General features: G+C 35.1%; 1 protein-coding gene across 1 annotated transcript in view; it reads left to right on the top strand.

Annotated features, from left to right (window-relative positions):
- LOC142357381 (dynein axonemal heavy chain 5-like) overlaps nucleotides 1-21,633 on the top strand; it is a 54,482-nt gene that overhangs the window by 20,771 nt on the left and 12,078 nt on the right. The window contains exons 8-15 of the mRNA XM_075409031.1: nucleotides 9,991-10,117; nucleotides 10,642-10,824; nucleotides 11,148-11,336; nucleotides 15,455-15,624; nucleotides 17,803-17,980; nucleotides 18,770-18,904; nucleotides 19,374-19,550; nucleotides 21,040-21,184. Of these exons, the coding sequence (XP_075265146.1) occupies nucleotides 9,991-10,117; nucleotides 10,642-10,824; nucleotides 11,148-11,336; nucleotides 15,455-15,624; nucleotides 17,803-17,980; nucleotides 18,770-18,904; nucleotides 19,374-19,550; nucleotides 21,040-21,184 (1,304 nt within the window). The remainder of the gene's footprint in view (nucleotides 1-9,990; nucleotides 10,118-10,641; nucleotides 10,825-11,147; nucleotides 11,337-15,454; nucleotides 15,625-17,802; nucleotides 17,981-18,769; nucleotides 18,905-19,373; nucleotides 19,551-21,039; nucleotides 21,185-21,633) is intronic.

Genomic DNA, 21,633 nt, shown 5'->3' with positions numbered 1-21,633 from the left:
ATTCTGAATTCAACGAAGCAAGTTCAGTTGGTCGTGACAACCCACCTCCAGTCCAAACACACCTGCCTAGCGGTAGTCGAACAAGAAGTTCAACTCCTTGCCCACAGCACAATTCTAGAATACCTCTAGACCCTAATTTAAGTCCTCTCCGCCCTAATACATCGGAACAAGGACCTTCTAATTTACAAACTTTAGAAAATAATAATAATAATAGGCGAACTTCCAGTCGCTCGGCCAAGCCGCCATCACGCTATCAAGCCGGATTTACTTAACTTTGTTTTAGGTAGCAATAAATCCAGTCAACATTTACTGGCAGTGCCTATTACTGCAACTCATAGCCTTAATTCCCGACTTGAAGCGCAAAAAAAAGAACAGGATGAAAAGATATCCTTGTTTTGAAAAACTCTATTTTTCTTATTTACTTATAAGTCTTTTCTACTTTTGTACTCTTTCCATAGTTATTAACGCTACTGGACCTCCTTTTGAGGATATTAATGACGTATCTAACAAACTTAGGTCATTCATTATGACTGTTCTAAAATGAAAGAAAATAAAATGTATGCTTTAACACAAGTCTCTCCTTGCAAAATTACACCCGAAAACATTCATCAGATGGTTGATACACATGTAACACTTTATCAACGGTCTTATCGGACCTTTGTTAAAGCTATTATGTGCAAAGTCACTGCAATGCTCATTCGTTATAATTGTGGTATGTTTTCCCATTCATCAATTGTACACAACGCTCCAATAATAACATACGATATTATTGTTTCACCCGAACAATGCCTAAATGCTAATAAAACTGGAAAAATTACTGTTACCGAATTTGACGATGATGACATGGAAATTGACATAAAACATGGAATGAAAACTGTCTCCTATAAAAACCAGGGAGTTGATCTTGAAGGTGAATCATCAACATCTTGTGATAATCGTGGTCAAATTAAACATTTCTCTTTTGAAACCCTGATGCAAGAAACTGTACTCGATATCGATCTTAATGACAGAACTGTCTATAACAGTCAAGGGACATAAAAATTAGAGTAATTGATGAAAAAGAAAAGTTGTGTGGAAAACCAGAATTTATTTACAGAACAAATTTAGATTCTTTATATGTTTCTTATAAAGGCGGATTTAATATGAAGACTGGCAAACCTTATAAAACAAAAACTCAACAATTTTTTCATAAACTTCGTGTTGAACTTGACAATAGCCTAAGTGTAAATGGGTTTAATAGGAAGCCTTCAGATGAACAGATCCGAACATCCGACAACGGTTTTGTTGCATGGGAACACTTAGACAAAGACAAGTTAGACTATGATCTTAACCTTGCGGTAAAAATGGATTTTGTCATATATCATAATTACATGCAAATAAAACAAGCATGGAAAGGTTTGGTCATAGAGCAATGCGAACTTGATCGAACTCAAAAACAAATGATACTAATGCAGGCCATCCAAAACAATCGTTTAGCTGGATATATGTTAACCGGCAACCGCTCGATGTTCTTAGACACAGATGGTAGCATAGGTTGGCTGTACCACTGTCCAAAACGAAACTCACCACTTCAGGTTCTTGAACAGTGTTATGATAGGATTCCTATTCATTATGATGGTAGGACAATGTTCGTCGACCCAATTACTCGACAAACCTACCCTTTTGCAAACGAAGTAGGTTGTGTTGGAGGCTACAAAAATGCCTACCAATTAGATATTGATAATGAAAATTCATGGTACCATTTGATGCCAGCACTTGTTCCTTTACAGCCGCCAAAAATATTCTCTTCAAGAGTTATTAGTTCTATTCCAACATTTACCGGTTACGAATCACAGCGTGCCGGAATTTACACACCAAATCAGCTTAAATCGTTTTGGGACAATATCTTGCATTCGGAAGCTTCAAAATCTGTTTTGACAAAAATTTCTAGAGAAGTTCTAGAAGGAAGAAGCATAGACTATTCTCAAAAAGATATCTATGCGTCAGCAATGGGAATTAACAGACAAATTTATCTAGATTTTCTTCTCTCACCCACATTTTTTACAGACCAGTTCAAAGGCACTTTTGGAATCATCACTTTTTATCTGGAAAAAATTGGAGTTTATTTTGCTTGTTTCTTGTGCCTAAAATTCTTAACTGATGTAATCGAAACAATCATAAGAGCGTTCGAAATCCACAAAATATCCAACAAAACAATGGGTTTTTGGAAAATTCTTTTAGGAGCAACATATAATCTTTGTATCTTATCGTTCTTTACACCGGTATTCTCTAACGAAACCAAACCGTCGGCCCCACAGAACAACAAACATTTTTTACCGCTTAGTAATTATCAACCTTACAGCACAATAGAAAAAACTTACAAATGCGTTGAGGATCAACCAAGAGAAAATAAAAGTGATGAGCATTGTCATACAGAAACAAAATAAAGCAGAATACCCAAGTCTGGCGTCACATCAACCACAAACACAAAATGATGCAACCATTCGAAGTGTGGTGGCACCTCCTTAAAGTTGTGACTAAAAATCATCCTTTTTATTTAAAAAAAATAATTTGTTTCAAAAATAAAAAAAATTATTTATATTAGACTCTGTAAGTTAGTTAATATATTGTTTAGATACACCTCAAGGATGCTATGTAATGCAGCCCAAATTCATAAAACAGCCTAACGCTTTATTCATTCGATTTGGACAATACACCGGACAAATATTATCATCAAGTATTTCCGCCTTGAAAACTACTGTAACTATTAGAGTTGCATCTTTCTACTTCAGTGACATCATTGATCTGGATGTTCCACATTCAAATTTTCAATACTTCTCATTGTTAAGAGCCCTGATTGATAACACAATTACTTTTGTAAACATTGGAATCGAATACGAAATTGTTTCAAAGCACCTGAAGAAAAATATTACTAGATTTTGAATTCTCTTGTAAGTTCAACATTGAGAGACATGTATGTATTTCTTTCTTTCTTTTTATTTCTTATAATCCAGTTTCAACTATGTAATCCCAACTATGTTCATCTAGCTATTGCCTGCACTCTCCCCCTACTCCGATTTTACTACAGTGAATCCGATTGATATATTATAAATATCAATCGTTGTCAATAATCCTGTTTTTAGAAAAAAAATTTATTTACATGCTTTAATACATAGTTTGAAAGGAAAAACAATAAGTTAATTAACAACTAAAACGCTTCCATTGATGTACTTTTTGTTTCAAGATAGACTTGTTACAATTTATCAAATAAAGAAAACCTTTGAAGAAAATCACGGAGACATTTTCCCTCAAATTGTTATAAATTTTGAGTTTTGGGACACTTGGGAAAACGATACTGTGATTTTAACCCCTCATTCGTTGTATTGGAATTATTTCGTGTATTTAGCACAATTCGACCCTAATAGTTTGCCAAATTAGCTAGATTAGCAACATGATTCATTTAACTAATAGAAACTTACAAATCGGAATCGGAAACCAAAATTTTGAGCTATTAGCCGTACATTATGTTTCCGCTATAGGTATAATGACTTTCGCAAAAAAACCCATGACAGATATTTACAGACTTTTAACTATTTTCATTACTCAGCCTTAGTTCGCCGAATTCACCATTTTTCTAGCATTCAAAGAGAACTCGGTATTTCAAGTACAACATCCAATCTACATTGCCTAGGTATCATTCTAAACTATGATATTTGCAGTTAACAGTAAATTTGTAGAGTTACAAAAAATTCAACGATCTTTTGATGCATACCCAACTCCTCTACCTACTATGCTAGTAACGCTCAAAGAAATCCAAAGTGAAAAAATTTGTTTAATAAGTATTAACCCTCTCTCAGTTCATTGGAAATTCTTCCTATTTATTCTAGAAAATCCAAACTGTGTACCTCACAATATTTATTTTGATTACCCAAAAACTGATACTTGCCAAAACGATTCAATCCTTAAAGAGTTGGAAACTATTAACAATTGAAAGCAGCAATGATATTCTCATACCAAAACTGCCTTATACAAATACAATTTTTTGAAAAATCATTTGTCACGACAAAAAGCAACAGAGTAATCCCACAATTAATACTCGATTTTGAATATTTAAACACTTGGACTGATGGAACCATTACCTTAACACCATCTTCCCCCTATTGGACATTCTTTATAAATATATCCCAAGCTTTAAATGGTTCTAAAATCCCTTTTAATTTAGATCTTCTATAATGCTGTTCCAATTTGGTGAGCGCCTAGTCAAAGTAGAGTCCCTCGAGAGATCTTTCATTGAAACTTCCACAGCAGAGATTAAACCCTGTATAGTTATACACTATACAGACCACGAGCGTGGATGTGAGGGTTCTACTCAAGTCACTATGGGAATGATGCACTGGGAATTCTTTCTTGCACTCATTGATATCGAAGAGCATTTCCCAGTCAACTTGAGCGCTCTTCAGTAAAGTAATTTGCTTCACATAACTTTCTCTCCCCCCCAAAAAAATAATTTTTTTCCCTGCTCATTATTTCTTTTTTTTCTAATCAATTTGTCCCTTTTTCCCTCAATTCTTTCCAAATTGTTAAAAATAAAATGATTTTGTTCATTGGTAAGGAAAAAGTTAAAATTGTTAAAGCAGAAAGATGGTTTACTATCTGTTTTATACAATATAAAGCATGTATCAAAATAACTTATATGTTCCTAAGCACAGGTAGCATTAATCATTATTACATCTATCCAAACGAGAAACACTGGAATTTCTTTTTTGCTATTGCAGATCTAAATGTAACTATCTCCAACGAACTTGAACACCATGGATTAGAAGTCGCATACCCAGATCTCTCTGATTTATCCATATAATGGGAAACACTTTGAAAATATTATCTCAGCAACCACAAATTGACTCAACCCCAAAAATCGAATGTCCTATTTGTTACCTCCCTTGTCGTCAATTTAAAAAATTGCACAAAAACCCAAACGGTCAACCCCCCCCCATTTTGCTTGCATTCCCTGTAGAAATGAATTATTTAAGTATTGGAACCAACCTAAATGCCCCATTTGCGTAACTCTCATTTATACAATCAGTCATTGCCATTATTTCCAGTGTGATTCTTGTCAAGAAATCAAAAAGTTATCAATTTGCCACTGCCACTTCAAAAGCCTACACCCTAAAAAATCAATTTGTTTGCAGTGTATGACTTGCACAACTACTAAATGCCCTTTATGCAAACAAACAATTGACCCAAACAACCCGTGGTAAAATCCTCAATTCAAAACTACGTTCACAAACTATCCAAAATGTTTACCCCCACTTTACTTGATTTTTTATTAATGGCCCTTATGATTATTGCAGCAGCCTTCTCCTTCGTTTTAACCGTTTTCCTCGTAGTTGTAAGTATTCCTTTCAACTTTTTGATGTTCATAATTATATTAGTAATAGACCAAACATTAAAATCCCAAAATAATTGACAACCAAATCCTCCAACCGTGCCAGTCCCATAATTCCTTCCAATAACAATCTTTCAAAAATGAATACAATTGACAAAGAAACCAATACTATAGAATCCAAACCGGTCTCATTAATTTGTTTATGCTGCAGACGTGAAACAATTGTTTTCAAGAAATTACACGAGAACCCCCCTAACGAACTACCCCACGTAATGTGTCTGCTCTGTTACCAATATGTTATAAAAGATATGGGCTATGATTTTTGTCCTAAATGCTCTAAATTTAATGTTATCTTTCCAATCTTTAACTGGTTTCAATGTGATATTTGCAAACAAACAAGATTTCAATATTCTATTGCAAAAACGTTTCATCACAGTAATCATGAGCCCGTCAACTTTTGTAAATTTTGCGTAGAAGATTATAAATTATGCCCTCGTTGCGAAAAAACAATCACATAACCTAAAATGCGTCCAAGAACATCCCAAATTTTACTTCTTTCCCTAGTTTTATTTTTAATCCAATCGATATCCCTAATTCAACTCAGTTTTTACCAGGAGCAAGTCACCTCCTTCACCCTAGTTCTGCACTACTCATTGAATTGACAAAATGCAACCCATAACATTGTTTATTCTTCTATTTGTTCTCTTATGCGCATTGGCAATATCCCTTTTTATTAATAACTACCTCCTTTCCGCAATTCGCCATATTTTCTCCAGATACTGAAAATGACCAATCTAGACCTACCCACAAAAATATTTATCCTAATCCTAATTACCTTGCTTGCCATATCGTTCCTCATTAATCTCATCCTACTGCAGTTTCTCAAAGGTTTTCCTGTTTCTATCTAAGGAAAATAAGATAACAGTCACTCGATGGGTCTTTCACAATCCCTATTCGACGGTTTCCGTTGGTTCTATCCCCATAAGGACATTATCTGCCCCATATGTTCACGGAAACCCGTTATTGTAGAAAAACTACATAAGCAATTTCCCAGAGAAAATCCTCACTATGTATGTATTCCTTGCAGAAAGGCACTTTTTAAAAGATACCCAAACCCTAAATGTCCCATTTGTCTTCGACCTTGTCTTCCCGTCCTGATCACATCCTACTTTCATTGCAATTTATGCAAAAAAAATGAAAACAGAATTAGGAGTAACAAAACACCCACATTTTTCCCAACATGACAAACACCGATTCTGTCGGGTGTGCATAAATAAGCTGACAAGATGTCCCATTTGCAAAAATTTTTTTAGACGACGTTGTCTAATAAACCAAAAACAACTCAAGTACAAACGATCTTTTTTCTCTCTCTTTTAACTTTTCCTCGGGAAGGGGTTACCTCAGCTTTCTCCAGCCTGCCCCCCTGGCTTTTGAACCTAAATAATTCAGAACACTAACACGATAACTGAAAATTCCAAAAATGACCCGGAAAATTTCTTTCTTTCAACTCAGCAAGGTTGTCTCCCCAGCAGCACGGGTCGTTGCAGCCGTGTTAGTGTGACGCACGCCCCAAGACTCACACCTCCGGGCAGCGGAGAAAGACGTACTTGTGCCAGGGCTGCCCGCCTGGCATAAGTATAAAAATTTTTTATTATTGCCCCACTTCCTTTATTAAAGTTAACTTTGCATTCAGCAAAACAAAAACTTTTCCACCAAACTTTAATAACAAATGCATTTAGCATTATAATTTTTAAGTAAAGCAGTTAGCAACAAAACCTTACAAAAACATTTTTTACAATAGAATACTTTTTTATATTAGCAATACAATTGCAAACTTAAAAAGAAGCCATAATGTGTGATATTGATGACACAGGCTAACCAAAATCAAATAATTTTAGATCATCCACAAGGAAACACTAACAATGACTACCAGACCCACACTCGCAAGCGTAATAATCCCCAGTCAACATCAACAAGTGACAACACAACAAGAACAAACACAAACCCATTCTTCCCACCCTCCTATTTTCTCAAAGCCTCCATTTAAACCCCAGAACACACAACAAGTTACTACAACTATTGCATCTCCATCAACTTCCAGTCAATATGATCCCGAAAACAACTGGCAAGTTGGCAGAAAGAGACAATTCCCAATCCAACAAATTAGCGATCAAAAAGACAAAATTATTAAGATGAACAACATTGAAGATCTCGTTCCCGACGCTATCAGGAAAATACCCTCAGAATGCTTGAAATTACAGAAACCGCGAGAGGAAAACATGAATAAAGAAAACCCGAGGTACGTTAACACCCTCCTCTATTTCCTGAAACCAAACTACAACAAATTTGAGGTTGCTAGTAAAATAAACATCATCCAGTCAAATGGACATCAACAGATACTAGTGAACAGCGAAAAGCTTCCAGTTCTGAGAGCCTTCTCGCTTCCCGCAGAAAACAACAAATGGAGAATCAAAAATCGCGACCCTAAGAAGGGCACTTATACCCTTAGGAATAACATGCTCGACGCATATATTGAAGTCCCCTACGATGCCATTTCCGCTTTTCCTGCCGAGATGCCAGAACTATCAAATATCAACACCAATAGTTTAATAGAGGAAAACACCACATTCAGGCAGGAACTATTTCAAAAGGAAACAGAGTTGCAAGAATTGCAACTGAAATTTGAACAACTGAAAATGGAATCACAGAAACCACCTGAGGAGAAGCAACTACCTAACGACTATTGGCGGCGCCAATATGTCGTTGCCCATCAACTCCGAAAAACCAGCGAATCGAATGCACAAACTATGTTGAAAACGTTCTCCTTGAAACATCTAGAAATAACAAATGCTAACAAAAAACTTGGAGAAAAGAATCTGGAGCTAGGAAAGAAAAGAACACAATTAATGAAGGAAAACGAAGAACAAAAAACCAAAATTTCCGAGCTCAAAAGGAGGGTTAAAAAGCACAAAAAGCGACAGTCAATGGATAAGGACGAACCAACTGAGGACGATATACAAGAGGTTCTTTTGATCGAAGACGATGGTAACAGTCCGATGCCAAGCCCAGTAATTTTGCCTCCAGAATTTTTCAACTAATATAGCACAACATTATCGCCCTTTGCGATTAATTTTATAGCATACCATTATCGCCCTTTGCGATTAATTTTAAAAACTGTCTGAACTTGTAGTAACTCATTCATATGTCCCAAGCGTAATAAAATCATATACGATGCAGTATATTTCTTTCTTTTAATCATTTTCTTTTCTATCTTAAAATCGGGGTGAGCTGTAGTATTACGAGAGCCGTTACAAATGAACGGATAATTAATCTCGCATTAGAGCGAACGTATTTAGGCGCTAATTAACCATTCTTTCGCCGCGCTAAACAAACTAACGCTTATTAAGACTACCAGTACACAAGTATTTAAACAACTCAGTTCGACTTATTTAAATAACACAACTTTAGGCCTGGATCTCCTCGCTTATATCCAGGACAGAAAATGTACGTTGTTGAACGTAGGCGGCCTGTAAAACCACAGTTTCTTTTGATTTAAATTACTTCTGCTTTTGCCAGTTGCAATGCAGATCTTTCCCCCCAAGTTCAATACAGATGAAGCAGATTGCTTCAGGGGAAAAGACAATAGAGTCTCATAAAAAGCCCCCAAGAAAACCATAATTGTTGCGGTTTTAGAAGAGGGGAAAAGCAGAAAACAGGCGCCTACGAAATCAATAATTGATGCTCTCAGCTTTTTAGATTATTATTTTTTGGAGTTTCAATAATTAGATAAAAAAGAGTTAATTCTCTTGCCTTCTCGGCCAATAGGAAAATTAAGAAGCACCTCACTATGAACGTGAGTTTGTGATTCGCTCCCTATCGGCCCAAACGGAGCTGAGAGGAATTATTGCTTCTCTCAGCGAAGTGGGACGGAATAAAATTAGAGACAAATAACAGAGCCAACGACGAGCAGCAGACAACTGCTTCATTTTTCTTGCAAAATAAATTCCTAAATTTAAACAGAGAAATTTTATTAAAGAATTTCAACTTAGCAAATTTTCCAACAGAACATACTTGTGAGAAATCGACTGGAAGAAGTTTCAACGACGCACTCACTTAATAACAACGCAATCAAGTAACAGCTCAACCCGGTTTAATACTACTCAGTGTAAGCTTGTTCATTTAAACTATCTATTTAACTTATTGAACTTTTCAGCCCCCCAACTATTTTAAATTGAGACTTATAGCACAGACAGGTCTTAGGCATATATCTTTGCCTTCGATTTGTTATATCTTTTGTCAAGTTTGACTGGCATACATAAAGAGATCCCGTATTGTGTGATCTGTAGCAGCCCAGCCAAATTTGATACACCGCATTTCTTACAAAAATTCACCGCATTCACCGCATTTCTTACAAAAATCTACCCAAAAACCTCGACCCGGGCTGCTGTCTTAATGGATTTTATAAAAACAAGCACTATTGTAATTAAACACAGACTATAACGCAATTGCTATTTTGGTTTCGACTTTTGTTTTTAACAAAAGAAAAACCGAGTGACAAAATAACGCATGCCTCCGATACAGAGCGCTTTTAATCCTAGAATTCTTAAGCAATGTTGAGTTTGCAGGAACCACCTTGAGGACTCTCTGGGACAGGGAAAGCCCCTTTTGATTGAAGACATTGGAGAGGAACTGGATCCAGCCCTGGACAACATTCTGGAAAAGAACTTCTACAAATCCGGGTCCTCTTACAGGGTATGAAGTTTAGAAGCTCACTGAAATTGACTGAGATTGTTTTGAGTTTTAGGCTAAAAATTTTGTTTAGAAGCAACAAAAGAAAGGTTCTCAGTGACCATTCGAATCATACAATTTAAGGCTGCATCACTTGGTTGACTTTATATTTAATCATAAACAAAAGATCTCTGTCAAACTTTAGATCTATTTATTTCATGTTACCATGTACAAAAATTAAAGGTGCCGCTGAGAAGCGTAAAAGTCGAAGAGGTAAGAGATCTGAATAGATCCCAAATATTTACTGAATTGGTACCTTTACTTGTGGTTTTCTAACGAAGTTTGAAGCAATTATTAATCTTGTGTGTCAAAATTTTCACTGGACCATTTTCAGATTTTGTTCTAGAATGTTCCTTAGCTCGCTCATTTTATTCGATTTTTCGTCTTGAGAAAATAGATAAACTGGTAAAACGCGAACTCCGGTTATATTCTAAAATTCTATGTTTTTTCCGGTTATATTCTAAAATGAGTGTTGGTGAATAATACAGGTCAAAGTGGGCGACAAAGAGCAAGACATAATGGAGGGATTCATGCTCTACATCACCACCAAACTACCCAACCCAGCCTACACTCCCGAGATCAGTGCGAGGACTTGCATCATCGACTTCACAGTCACCATGAAAGGACTTGAAGACCAACTGCTCGGAATGGTCATCAACCTCGAGAAAAAAGTACGTCCCATATATTTCAGTACCACTTGTCAGCCCTTTCGCGGAAATTTGGACCCCCCCCCCCCCAACCCCCAAAATAAGCGGAGTACTGGGTGCAAACTTTTGGAAGCCTCGAATGCAGGTGCTATGTTGGCACATTGTGATTTATTATGTAATGGCTCGTGCTATAAAACAGAGCGCATAAATTACTGGGGGTTGGAACAACGGAAAGGGTGCTCCGTTTTTTTTCTTGTAACCGAGGTTGGAAATGTGAAAGGAAAAAGCAAACAACTTTCTTTTACTCTTAAAAAACTCAAAAAGGACTCTTATCCGTCTCCGTTTAGGAACTGGAGGAGGAGAGGAACAAATTGATGGAGGAGGTGACTACCAACAAGAGAGACATGAAGCAGTTGGAGGATGATTTGCTCAAGAGACTGACAGAGACACAGGGATCCCTAGTTGACGACGAAGGACTCATTCTAGTGTTGAGAGAGACCAAAAAGAAGAGTGAAGATGTCACTCAAAAATTGCAGGTCAGTTTATTCTTCTAAATATATTATTTTCCTTGCTCATGATCTGACACGACTAATTATGATGAATTGAATTGAGTATTGGTGGAGCGTCTTTTTTGATCGGCAATTTTGTTCAAGTGTAGTTGAAACAGAAAGTGAAATGCGTGAAAACAAAGAGTTAAGGTCAAACTGTGGAAAAGGCTGAAGAGAGAGAGAGAGAGAGAGAGAGAGAGAGAGAGAGAGAGAGAGAGAGAAGAGATAAGGCGTGCGAAAAATAGGCGTGAAAAAAAATAAAGCCAGCGAAATTTTTTGATCACATGCGGCTTTATCAAAGCATTTTTTTAGTTTTAACTCCCTCATTTCAAATAAAAAGTGTGTCTTTCAGTTATGTTAACAAGGAGTTGGGCATTTGGAAACAAATCTGACCATTTGAAGCAAATATTACACTTCCAGTTTCAAGTTTTTGCTGTTTTTACTATTTTGCCTTGTTGATTTTTTTCTTCATTTCAGATTTTGTTCTTTTCTTCATTAATAGCCGCCCTCATCTTCTCAGCCGGCTATTATTGCGCTCGTATTTTTTTTTTACTTCGTCAAACTTTTTTTCGCTTTACCATTTTGCCGCTTTTTCGACATTTTGCGTGAAATCTTTTTGACTTCTCTAGGCTAGTTTCTCTCTTCTCTCATTCTGCTAAAAGTGAATTTGAACATCAGTTGCTAAGCAAAGCAATTCAAAATGAACAGAGTCGGTATAAAAAATCGAAGTCAGAAATAGAAACGGGATAAACCCATAAAGCCCGATTTTAGATGCCCGCTATTTGAACGTCGTTCCTATAAGTCTTAGTTACCACCTCTAATGCTTATTGGTGTTGATAGTAGCCCCTGTAGCCTCTCTCTAAGAAACAGAAGTATGTTCAACTATGAAATGCCATCATAATAAATCGGACTTCAAAAATATTTTTGTACAAAAATCTTTTTTTTTTTCAATATATTCTATTCGTTCAATCCCAATCATGCTTATTGGAATCAACGGCGGCTATTTTCCGGCAATCTGCCGGGTATTTTTTTTATTGCATTTGAGAGTTTGTGGTTTCGCAGTTAGTTGTTTAAACAGTTTTGGCTGTCCTTCAATTTGATTGAATTCAATTTAAGTATTAGTTATGATTAGTTAAGAGTATCTTTTGTTTACGAAAATTGAGTAGACTTGAGAACATTTTTTTCCGATTTTGGTTTTTTTCCATTTATCTGTTTTTACTTATTTTTTTCTGATTTTAAACCTCCCGCCGCAGCTTTTGTTTATCAAATCTTATATTGAATTTTTTTTTGGAGTTGCTACTATAAAGTGACACATCAAAGCTACAGCTTTTCAGGTTTTTGTTCTTTACATTTTTTAATTTGTGGTTTAATATTTCTCTACCGAATCTGGGTTTTGTTGTTGATCTAGCCGAGAACTAAATAAAGTTTTTGGCCAAATGTTAGTTGTGGAGGCAATTGAAAGCCAGACAGAGCATTATTCGTCAAAATAAAATCTACAATTTTCTGTTTTTCTTTTAGGTATCTACTATGTATTTATTCTTTTAGGCAACTTATAATTTTGATTTTTAATTTCTCCGCCAAGTTTTGCATAGTAGACTGATATAAAAAATGAATTAATTGAAATTGTTCCCGAATAGTGGTTGGGGAATTGTATTTAACCAATTTCTAGACTTTTGAGAGTGAATTTTATGTGGAATAATTTTTCGGATTTGTCCTTTGTTATCTCTTCTTCTTCACGGTTTTAGAGTTAGAGTTTTTGACAATTGGTATCACTTGGTTCTAAACTGCCTGCTTTAGAAGGTCTTTGGCCAAAACCTAGGTTCTTTGCTGTCTCAAAAAAAATTATATCAGATGGTTTATCAGTTTTAGTCAGTCACTTTTCTCTTGCTGAATTTCGTGTTTGTAGTTCAAAACTTTCCCTACAAATATGTAGCAGAGCATTATTTCTGTGAGGATGGTCAGTTTTCTACTGTTTTTTTAAGACTCGAAGAGGAGTATTGGAGAAGTCCTTTTTTTAATCATTTTTATTGGAGTGATTTTTGAAGCGGGAAATGAAACGCGTGAAAAAATTTGGAGTGATTTTGGTGCTGAATAAAAGTGAAGAGCGGAGCGAAAAGAGAGTGGTTTTTGTTCATACTGCTGTTTTTGAGAGAGCGAGAAATTGATGTGTGAAAAAATTTTCTCTAAGCGAGCGAAATTTTTTTGTTCACGTGCGGCATTTTGAAGCAATTTATTTTTCATTTATTTTGGTTAAGAGGTTTGGTTATGATTTTGTTTCAATTTAAGGCTGGTTTTGTTAGTGGTTTGAAGGTTTTTGCAAATTCATATGAATTTTATGATAATTCGGGGGTTTTTAATCTATTTCGCTGATTTTCGAGCTAATTTTTGCGTTTTTTTGACGATTATTTTGTTTTACTGGCTCAAATGGGTATTGAAGAAGCCCCTTCTACTTGAGCAAATTTATGGTAACAATTGGTTACAGTTTTGTGGGTAAGAATTTTTTTTGTTGAGAAATATGACAAAAAAATGGCGAAAATTGGAATTATGTTACTTAATTTTTTGCAGTTTTTCGTTTTTTTTTTCAGTTTTTAGCAAAGTTTCTTAGCCTATTATGACTTGCCTATTAATTTGCGAATTTTTTTTGGATTTATATGCTTTTGAATTATTAACAATTTTTGTAACTTTTTTCCAGTTTTTCAGTGAAAGTTTCAGTTTAAGAGCTTTTTTTTCATAATTTAGCCTAACGTATTTTTTTTCAAAATTCACATAAATGGATTTTATTAAGTACTAGTTGTTTTGATGTAGTTACTTTGGCAGAGATAGTTTTTTTCGGGATCTCAATTTATAACAAAGTTTGAGCAGATTTTTTATCAAACTTTAACGGATTTGATTTTATTGTTTTTATTTTTTGGGTTCATGGTTTTGTTTCAAGATAATCATAAATTAGTGAAGGCACGTTTTGTTTGATGAGTAGTTGGATGGCTTTAAATGGATTTTCACTTCGAGTCGTTTCCGGAATTCTTCCGGCTATGTTTATATTTTTTGGACCTGATTTTTTTAGATATGGTTCTCCCAATTCGCCTATAATTCGTTCCAGGTCTAATTTATTGTTTAGTCAATGAAAATTCTTTGAATTGTACGTCAGAACTTGTCCTGCTATGTTTTCTACTTCGTCGAATAACAATTTTTCGCTCCACCTTATTTCACAACTTGTTCAACATTTTTCGTGAAATCTTTTTAACTTCTCTAGGCTAGTTTCACTCTTTTCTCATTCTGCTCAAAGTGTTTTTAAACGGCAGTTACTCAGCAAAGCAATTCAAAATGAACAGAGTCAGTATTAAAGAACGAAATCAGGAATAGAAACGGGATAAACCCATAAAGCCTGATTTTAGATGCCCGTTTTTCGAGCTTTGCTCTTAGTTCCATCTCTAATGCTTATTGTTATTGATACTAGCCCCTTTGTTGTCTCACTACAAAACAGGAGTATGTTCAGCTCCAAAATGATATCAAAATAGTTCGCACTTTTATATTTTTTGTACGAAAATCATTTTGTCACTAGTTTTTTCTCTTCTTTCAATCCCAATCTTGGTTATGGGAATCAACGGCGAATATTTTGCGGCAGTCTGCCGGGTATTTTTTTATTCTTTAGTTCTGCTCAAATTGCTTTTAAACGGCAGTTACTCTGCAGTGCAATCTAAGGTGAACATCTTAGTGATCATCTCTAATGTTTTTTGTTGGTACTGATACTAGCCCGTTTATCCTGTCATTGTGAAACAGAAGTATATATAACTAAGAAATGGAATAAAAAATATTTCCACTTTAAAAATTACTATTTTGTCTGTTCTGTCAATCCCAATCGGCGTTATGGAAATCAAAGACGGCTACTGACGGCAATCTTCTCGGTATTTTTTATTGGTCGTATTTTAGGGAAATTGGGAAAATAAAGAGAACTGAAGAAACATGATACTGAATTTTGATTGACTTGAGTTCTCTTAAAAAAGTTTGAAAAACAGGAAGTGAGTTATTCATGAACGGGAAAGTCAACTAGGCTTGAATCAAAATTGAACTTCAGGAAAAATAGCTTCTAAACTTCTGATCTGTTTCAGGTGGCGGCCGAGACCTCAGTGAAGATCAATGCTGCGAGAGAAGAGTTCAGACCAATAGCCTCCAGAGGGAGTATAATCTACTTCCTGATTGTGGAAATGAGCAATGTGAATGGCATGTACCAGACCTCTCTCAAACAGTTCCAGGAGAGATTCGAGCAGTGCATACATAAGTTAGTGATACAACTAGCGGGTTTAACGGGTAAATTTTGATATCATCAGCTAGCTGTGGGCATAATCCAACAAGCTCTCTCAATCTCCGAGTAAAAATCAAAAGCAATCACTATCCGTACTTCATTGTGTTCCAAGATTGATCAATTAATGGTACGATAGATCAGATAGGTATTCTTTCTATAAACAGGAGCAAGCTGGTGTCCAATTTTTTGTGAACTTTGAAACAAATTTGCTTTGATGGCAAGGTAAAAACCAAAATTTTGTCTTAGAAGACTTAATTCAAAATATCTTAGAACCTTGAAATAATCTAAAGATTTCTACTACGATTTTTCCCCACAATTTTTCAACCACAAACCAGAGTAAAAATGATATCAAGAAAGAATTTTTTTTCGATGTGTGCTAAAATTCAACTCTAAAAATGAACTCTAAAACATCAGCTAACTGAAAGCTCCAGTTTGTTTGAAAAAATTCAGCACCAGAAAGGTTTTTCATTTAACGAGAGCATAAAGATCGGACAGAAAGAGCAGAAGCATAGAAGTTGAAAACAAATTGATACTTTTGCTGTCTTTGTTTAATATCTGGAAAATGGGTCAAAAATATTTTAACCACTCTGAGAAAGCCTCGTATTTTAAAACAGATTTCCTGATATTAACAATTTTAATTGCTCTCGAATGAAGTTTGAATCAATTGATGTAGACGAGTGGGTCGCGTCTTTTTATGCAAAAGTTTGGCCAGACCGTATTTGTTTTGCGCTAGAACATTCTTCGCTTTCAAGTTTCCTTTTTTACGCTTGAGTTCCTAACTTTTTGTTTGATCTCAATTGCTCTCATTCTGAAAGAAACTTTGTTACAAAAATAAAAACGATTGAGAGTCGACTGTTCAAACCATATGAGGTCGGAATTTTCGGTCGGAATTTTTATGAGAAAGTTTCTAAGCTACACCCCCTAAATTAAATTCTCCCCTTGTCGTTTGAAAGCAATTCATTTGACGTTAGTCGGTTCACATTCTTCAATTTTTGTTTGCATTCTTTAATTTCAAACTGAAAAGTTTATAAAAAAGATTGAGTCGGACTAATGTTTAGAGAACTATAATCGATTTAACAGAACGAAATTCATTTTTTCGTGGATGAGACAAACGAAAGTCTAAAATAATTATCTTCTTCGATTCTAAATTTTTGTTTTGTTTTCATTTTGATATATTTCATTAAGTCAATTTTTGTGTTTCTCTGACTCTTAACTATTGAGAAAAGTATGAGCTATTCATTTTATAGTGCAATCAACCTGAAGCGTGCTACATGCACACTTGGCCCATAGTCAGATGAAAAGTTAATTTAGTGTACTTTCCTTCCACTGTATTTTCGAGGTCTTTGAAAAAAAGGATCTAATTCAGGCTTAATTTCTGATTATTGGCATAAACTGTACATGAATGAAACTTGAATGCAAATCTTGGCTTGCTTTGAAAAATTTATGGGTTGGTAGTTTCAAACAAAAATCATCAAAATTGCATAAGAAAAATTTTTAAATTATTCTTGTGTACAAAATTTTTTGTGCTTCTTATGGTAATATAATTAATATCGTAGAACTTTAACTTTTTCATTTCAATATTTGAATAGATAAAATTGGCAAAAAAAGGGGCAATAAACTTTTCCCTACAGAATAATATGAATCGCTTTTAAACCGTTTTTCTGAAATTTTTAAGTGTATAAGTAACTTTAAAAATGTGAATTTGGCAAAATTTGTAGTCTATCTCTGATGGAAATTGGCGCATGAAGTTGATAAAACTGAAAAAAATACGATCAAGTTTTTTTCTGACAATTATTTTTTGAATATAAAAAATCGATCAACCAAAAACCTGTCGAGTAGCCAAAAAATTACTTGTATTAAAGACCAAGGGGGCGCTTAAAAAAGTTACCAAATAAAAATTTAAACAAAATCTTTAATCTCCGATAATTAGGTAAAAATGTTTGAAATTCACAAGTCATCGACTAAAAATGCTATAATGATGACCAGATTTTCAATGATTCCATTTAAATTGTTATAATTGAATTACCCTGAGGGGACAAAATGTGAGAACAAAAAAAAACTTCAGCCTTTTCAAGTCGGGGTAGCCTTTTTCTCATATCTCAAAAAATTGGTTTTAAGGTTTTTACGTGAAAAAAGAGCTGTTCAAATTTTCAGGGCGGATAAGAACCCGAACCCACACAAGCGTCTGGTCAATATCATAGAGTACATGACATACAACATTTGGGCCTACAAGGCACGGGGACTGTACGAGACAGACAAACTGTTGTTCACACTTCTGCTCACACTCAGAATTGACATTCAACTGGGAAAAGTCAAACCAGAGGAAATGCAGGCTAGTAAAAATTGAGTGCTTGAGAATTGAATTTCCAAATATTTCTAAATTTAATTTCCAAATATTCAATTCAATTGAATCTTTGATACCGGGTTAAACGGTCGGTAAGATTGTAAATAAAGAGTTAAGCAGATATTGATATTTTTTCCAAAGAGTCAAGTTCTCGGCATGGTCTGCTGAGCTGAGATTTTTGTTCGCAATAAACTTTAGAAATTAACATATTCGACACTTCTTACATAATCTACTGACAAAGGCGACAATAACCGACATTTTTTTTTACAAAAAAAGGAAACCATGAAACGTACAAACAGCGACAGAAAACGGCGCTTCTTGTGTCGGTTTCGTCGCTTTTTCTCAAAACGGGCTTGCCATCTTGTGAGGTGTTGCAATTTTTTTCTCTAATATGAAAAAAAATTACTTAAACTCTTGGGAAATTTTTCCCGGGAAAAATATTATTTGACGTAATAAGGTCATTCCGTGAAATGGCTGCTTTGTCAAAAAAGCAACTTCTCATGTAGATAGTTTGAAATTTGACTCCAAAATAATAATAAACCTCTCAATTGGTAGTATTTCAAAGACTTTTTTAAAAATATTAATTGGTAGTATTTCAATAACTTTATTTATCAATTACCATCCAATTTGTAGCATTTTTATTGCAAATTCAGTTCTTACTTGATGTACCTAACTTCTTTCGGCTTAACCATGTCTTCAATGCTCACATTAATGACTTCTCCTGTGATTCTGCTGCTGTCCTATTTTTAAGCCGTTAATGTTGTTGATCATTTTCAGGTGTTCGTGAAGGGAGGTGCAAGTAGGGATTTGGAGAGTGAGGAGAAGAAACCTGGAAAATGGATCGAAGATGCAGTATGGCTCAACTTGATAGAACTGTCTCAACTACAACACTTCAAAGACCTCACCCTCATGGTACGTTATAACAAAGTAAATGGTGTGAACAATGCTTTCCATTATATTTGCTTTCCATTATCTTATCATCATTTTTCAATTTTATGTCATCTTATTTTTGTATCTTATTATATCTGTCAGAAGAAAGTATATATACAATCAAGTTTCTTTTAATTTTATAATAATTTATGAGAACATTTTGCGTCAGTCGATTTCAGACAAGTTTTCCATTTTTAAGGCCCATTAAAAAGAGCACAAATGTCTGGACTTTTTGGCAAGAAACGAAGACAAGTGTCTTTTTTCACCACAGCAGTCTAACATCAACCTATTTCCCCTGTTTTTGCCATTTTTGCCTTTTTTCATAGTTTTATGTCCCACTGTGTTATTTTTGTTATTTGTCTCAATAGATCTTACATATTGTAGCTTGTTTATTTGTTGTTTTATTTTATCCACTTTTTTATTCTACCGTTTTTATTTATCCTCTCATTAGATCACTAAAAACGAGAAAGAGTGGAAGCGCTGGCTAGAGAAGGAGGCGCCAGAGGAAGAGGTGATACCGGATGGTCTGGACAAGACACTGGACACTTTCCACCGACTCCTTTTGATCAGAAGTTTTGCACCCGATCGTACCATATCGCAAGCATGGAAGTACATAGGAGATTCCCAGGTAATTTGCTGCTGTGGTTGTTGGTGAAAAGAAAAGTGGCACATTTGAACCATTGATGGATCAAAAATGATGGAATTGATCCTATCCAAAAAATACCGAAAAAGCAAATATTTTTTAAGCAAAATTGACTGAGCAAAAGATCGATTTAATTGATTCACATTGTGAAAACGCTATCAAATTATAGCATTAAAAATCTTTCTCGACAAACTTAGTGCATAGATAACACATAGCAAGGAGGCTCGGTAACGTGCTTCCGCTCATAATATTTCGACTTTTGTCAACCGCAAACTTCGTTAAAAACGTTCGCGCATAGAGCAGAAAAGGTACAATTTTAAGCAGAAAACGAGATAGTCATTTTGGTGTTTAAAAACTATAATTATGCAGTAGGTTGAGAACTCCCAGGTCGAGGTGTGCCCTAATGGTAAGACCCATCCAGACAATAATCAGCCATGATCAGACTTTAGCTCGTTTTTCATACGTGCTCGTTTCTATCTCATTTTTGTTGTTGCCATGATCAGAACCATCCAGACGATAAGGTTTGATCAGATTTTTGATAAGCCGTCTTCGTTTTTGCTCATTTAAGCTATGAAAAGATTCCCACAGACTGAAAAAGTTCAACATCTCGACCTTGCTTTGTTTGTGTTTATGACATAGGAGATCTAGGCTAGTTTCCTGATAGAATTTTTTGAAACACTTCTCTCATTTATTAATGGTATACTTTCTCATTATGGTAACAACTCTTTTTTTCAACTGTCTTTCGACCAGTGCAATTTATGTACTGATTGTAGTATCAGATTAAAATTTTGAAACTTTCAAATAGTTTTTTGTACGCAATTGAGAATTTTTGCCATTTAGAAAAGCGTACAATAATCACAAACTGGAATATAGCTCGTTATTTATCTAAATTTTTCTCGTTAATGATCAGAATTTAGCAGCTCGTTAATGATCAGAATTTATCTCGTTAATGATCAAAATTTAGCTCGTTAATGATCAGAAATTAGCTCGTTAATGATCACAATTTAGCTCGTTATTGGTCTAAAATTATCTCGTTAATGATCAGAATTTTACTCGTTAATGATCAGAATTTAGCTCGTTAATGATCAGAATTTAGCTCGTTAATGGTCAAACATTAGGCAGACTTTGACTAGGAAGCTCGTTCATGTATGCAGACTTTAATATGACGTTCGTCAATATAATCAAAAACCTACCTTATCCCCCTTCTGTGCGTTTTTAATTGTCTAATCATTAACGCACATCTCGACCTGGGCTGCAAATTTTCAATTAATTAAATAAAGCAAAGAGGAGCTAGATTTGTGCGTTACATTTTTTTGAAGAGTTTTGAGGACCTCATATTTGTAAGAGACTATTGTGCCTTAATTGCGGTTCTTGTTGATTTATAAACTGAGTACACAATTGATTGCAGTTTATGAAGCATCAACGAATTGAATTGTCGCTATTTCTCATTGTATTTGTATTTGTTTGTGCATAGGGTGAGAAATACGTGGATGGTGTGGTTCTGGACTTGGACAAACTTCTGGACGAGTCCAACCCCAGGAGTCCCATGGTCTGTTTCCTCTCCATGGGAAGTGACCCCACCAATGACATCATGCTACTCGCTAAAAGGAGGGGAAAAGGTACTGCCCGCATTAATTGCTCCCGAACGAAGTTTGAAGCAATTATAGTAAAACGTTTGCGTCTCTTTTATGCAGAATTTGGGTCTTTTCCATAATAGCCCCCTCCCCCAAGCATGGTAATTGTACCATAATGGGGGATATATATATATATATATATATATATATATAGATTCGTGAGGGCGCTATCATGTGAAAGACCCCATTTTTGCTTGCCCTTTGTTGCCCTTTTGTTCTAGAACTTTCTTCTCCCTTAAGTGACTTTTTAAATTACTTCTGAATCTTTTGCTTGATCGCAATTGCTTTCGTTCCGAAGAAAGTTTGTTTCTAAAATAAAGGCGATCTTTAGTGTTGAAGTTCAAACGGCGATATAGCCTAGTGGTCAAGATGTCAGGTTGCGGGTTTGAGCACCCGGTTTTATGGTTTAAGCAACACGACTCTCTAAACTAAAT

Source organism: Convolutriloba macropyga, unplaced genomic scaffold (genome assembly GCF_964194025.1).
Source record: "Convolutriloba macropyga unplaced genomic scaffold, txConMacr16.3 SCAFFOLD_642, whole genome shotgun sequence".
NCBI classification, from domain to species: domain Eukaryota; kingdom Metazoa; phylum Xenacoelomorpha; order Acoela; family Convolutidae; genus Convolutriloba; species Convolutriloba macropyga.
Note: the sequence above shows the minus strand (reverse complement) of the source record. Positions and strands in the feature narration are given on the sequence as shown.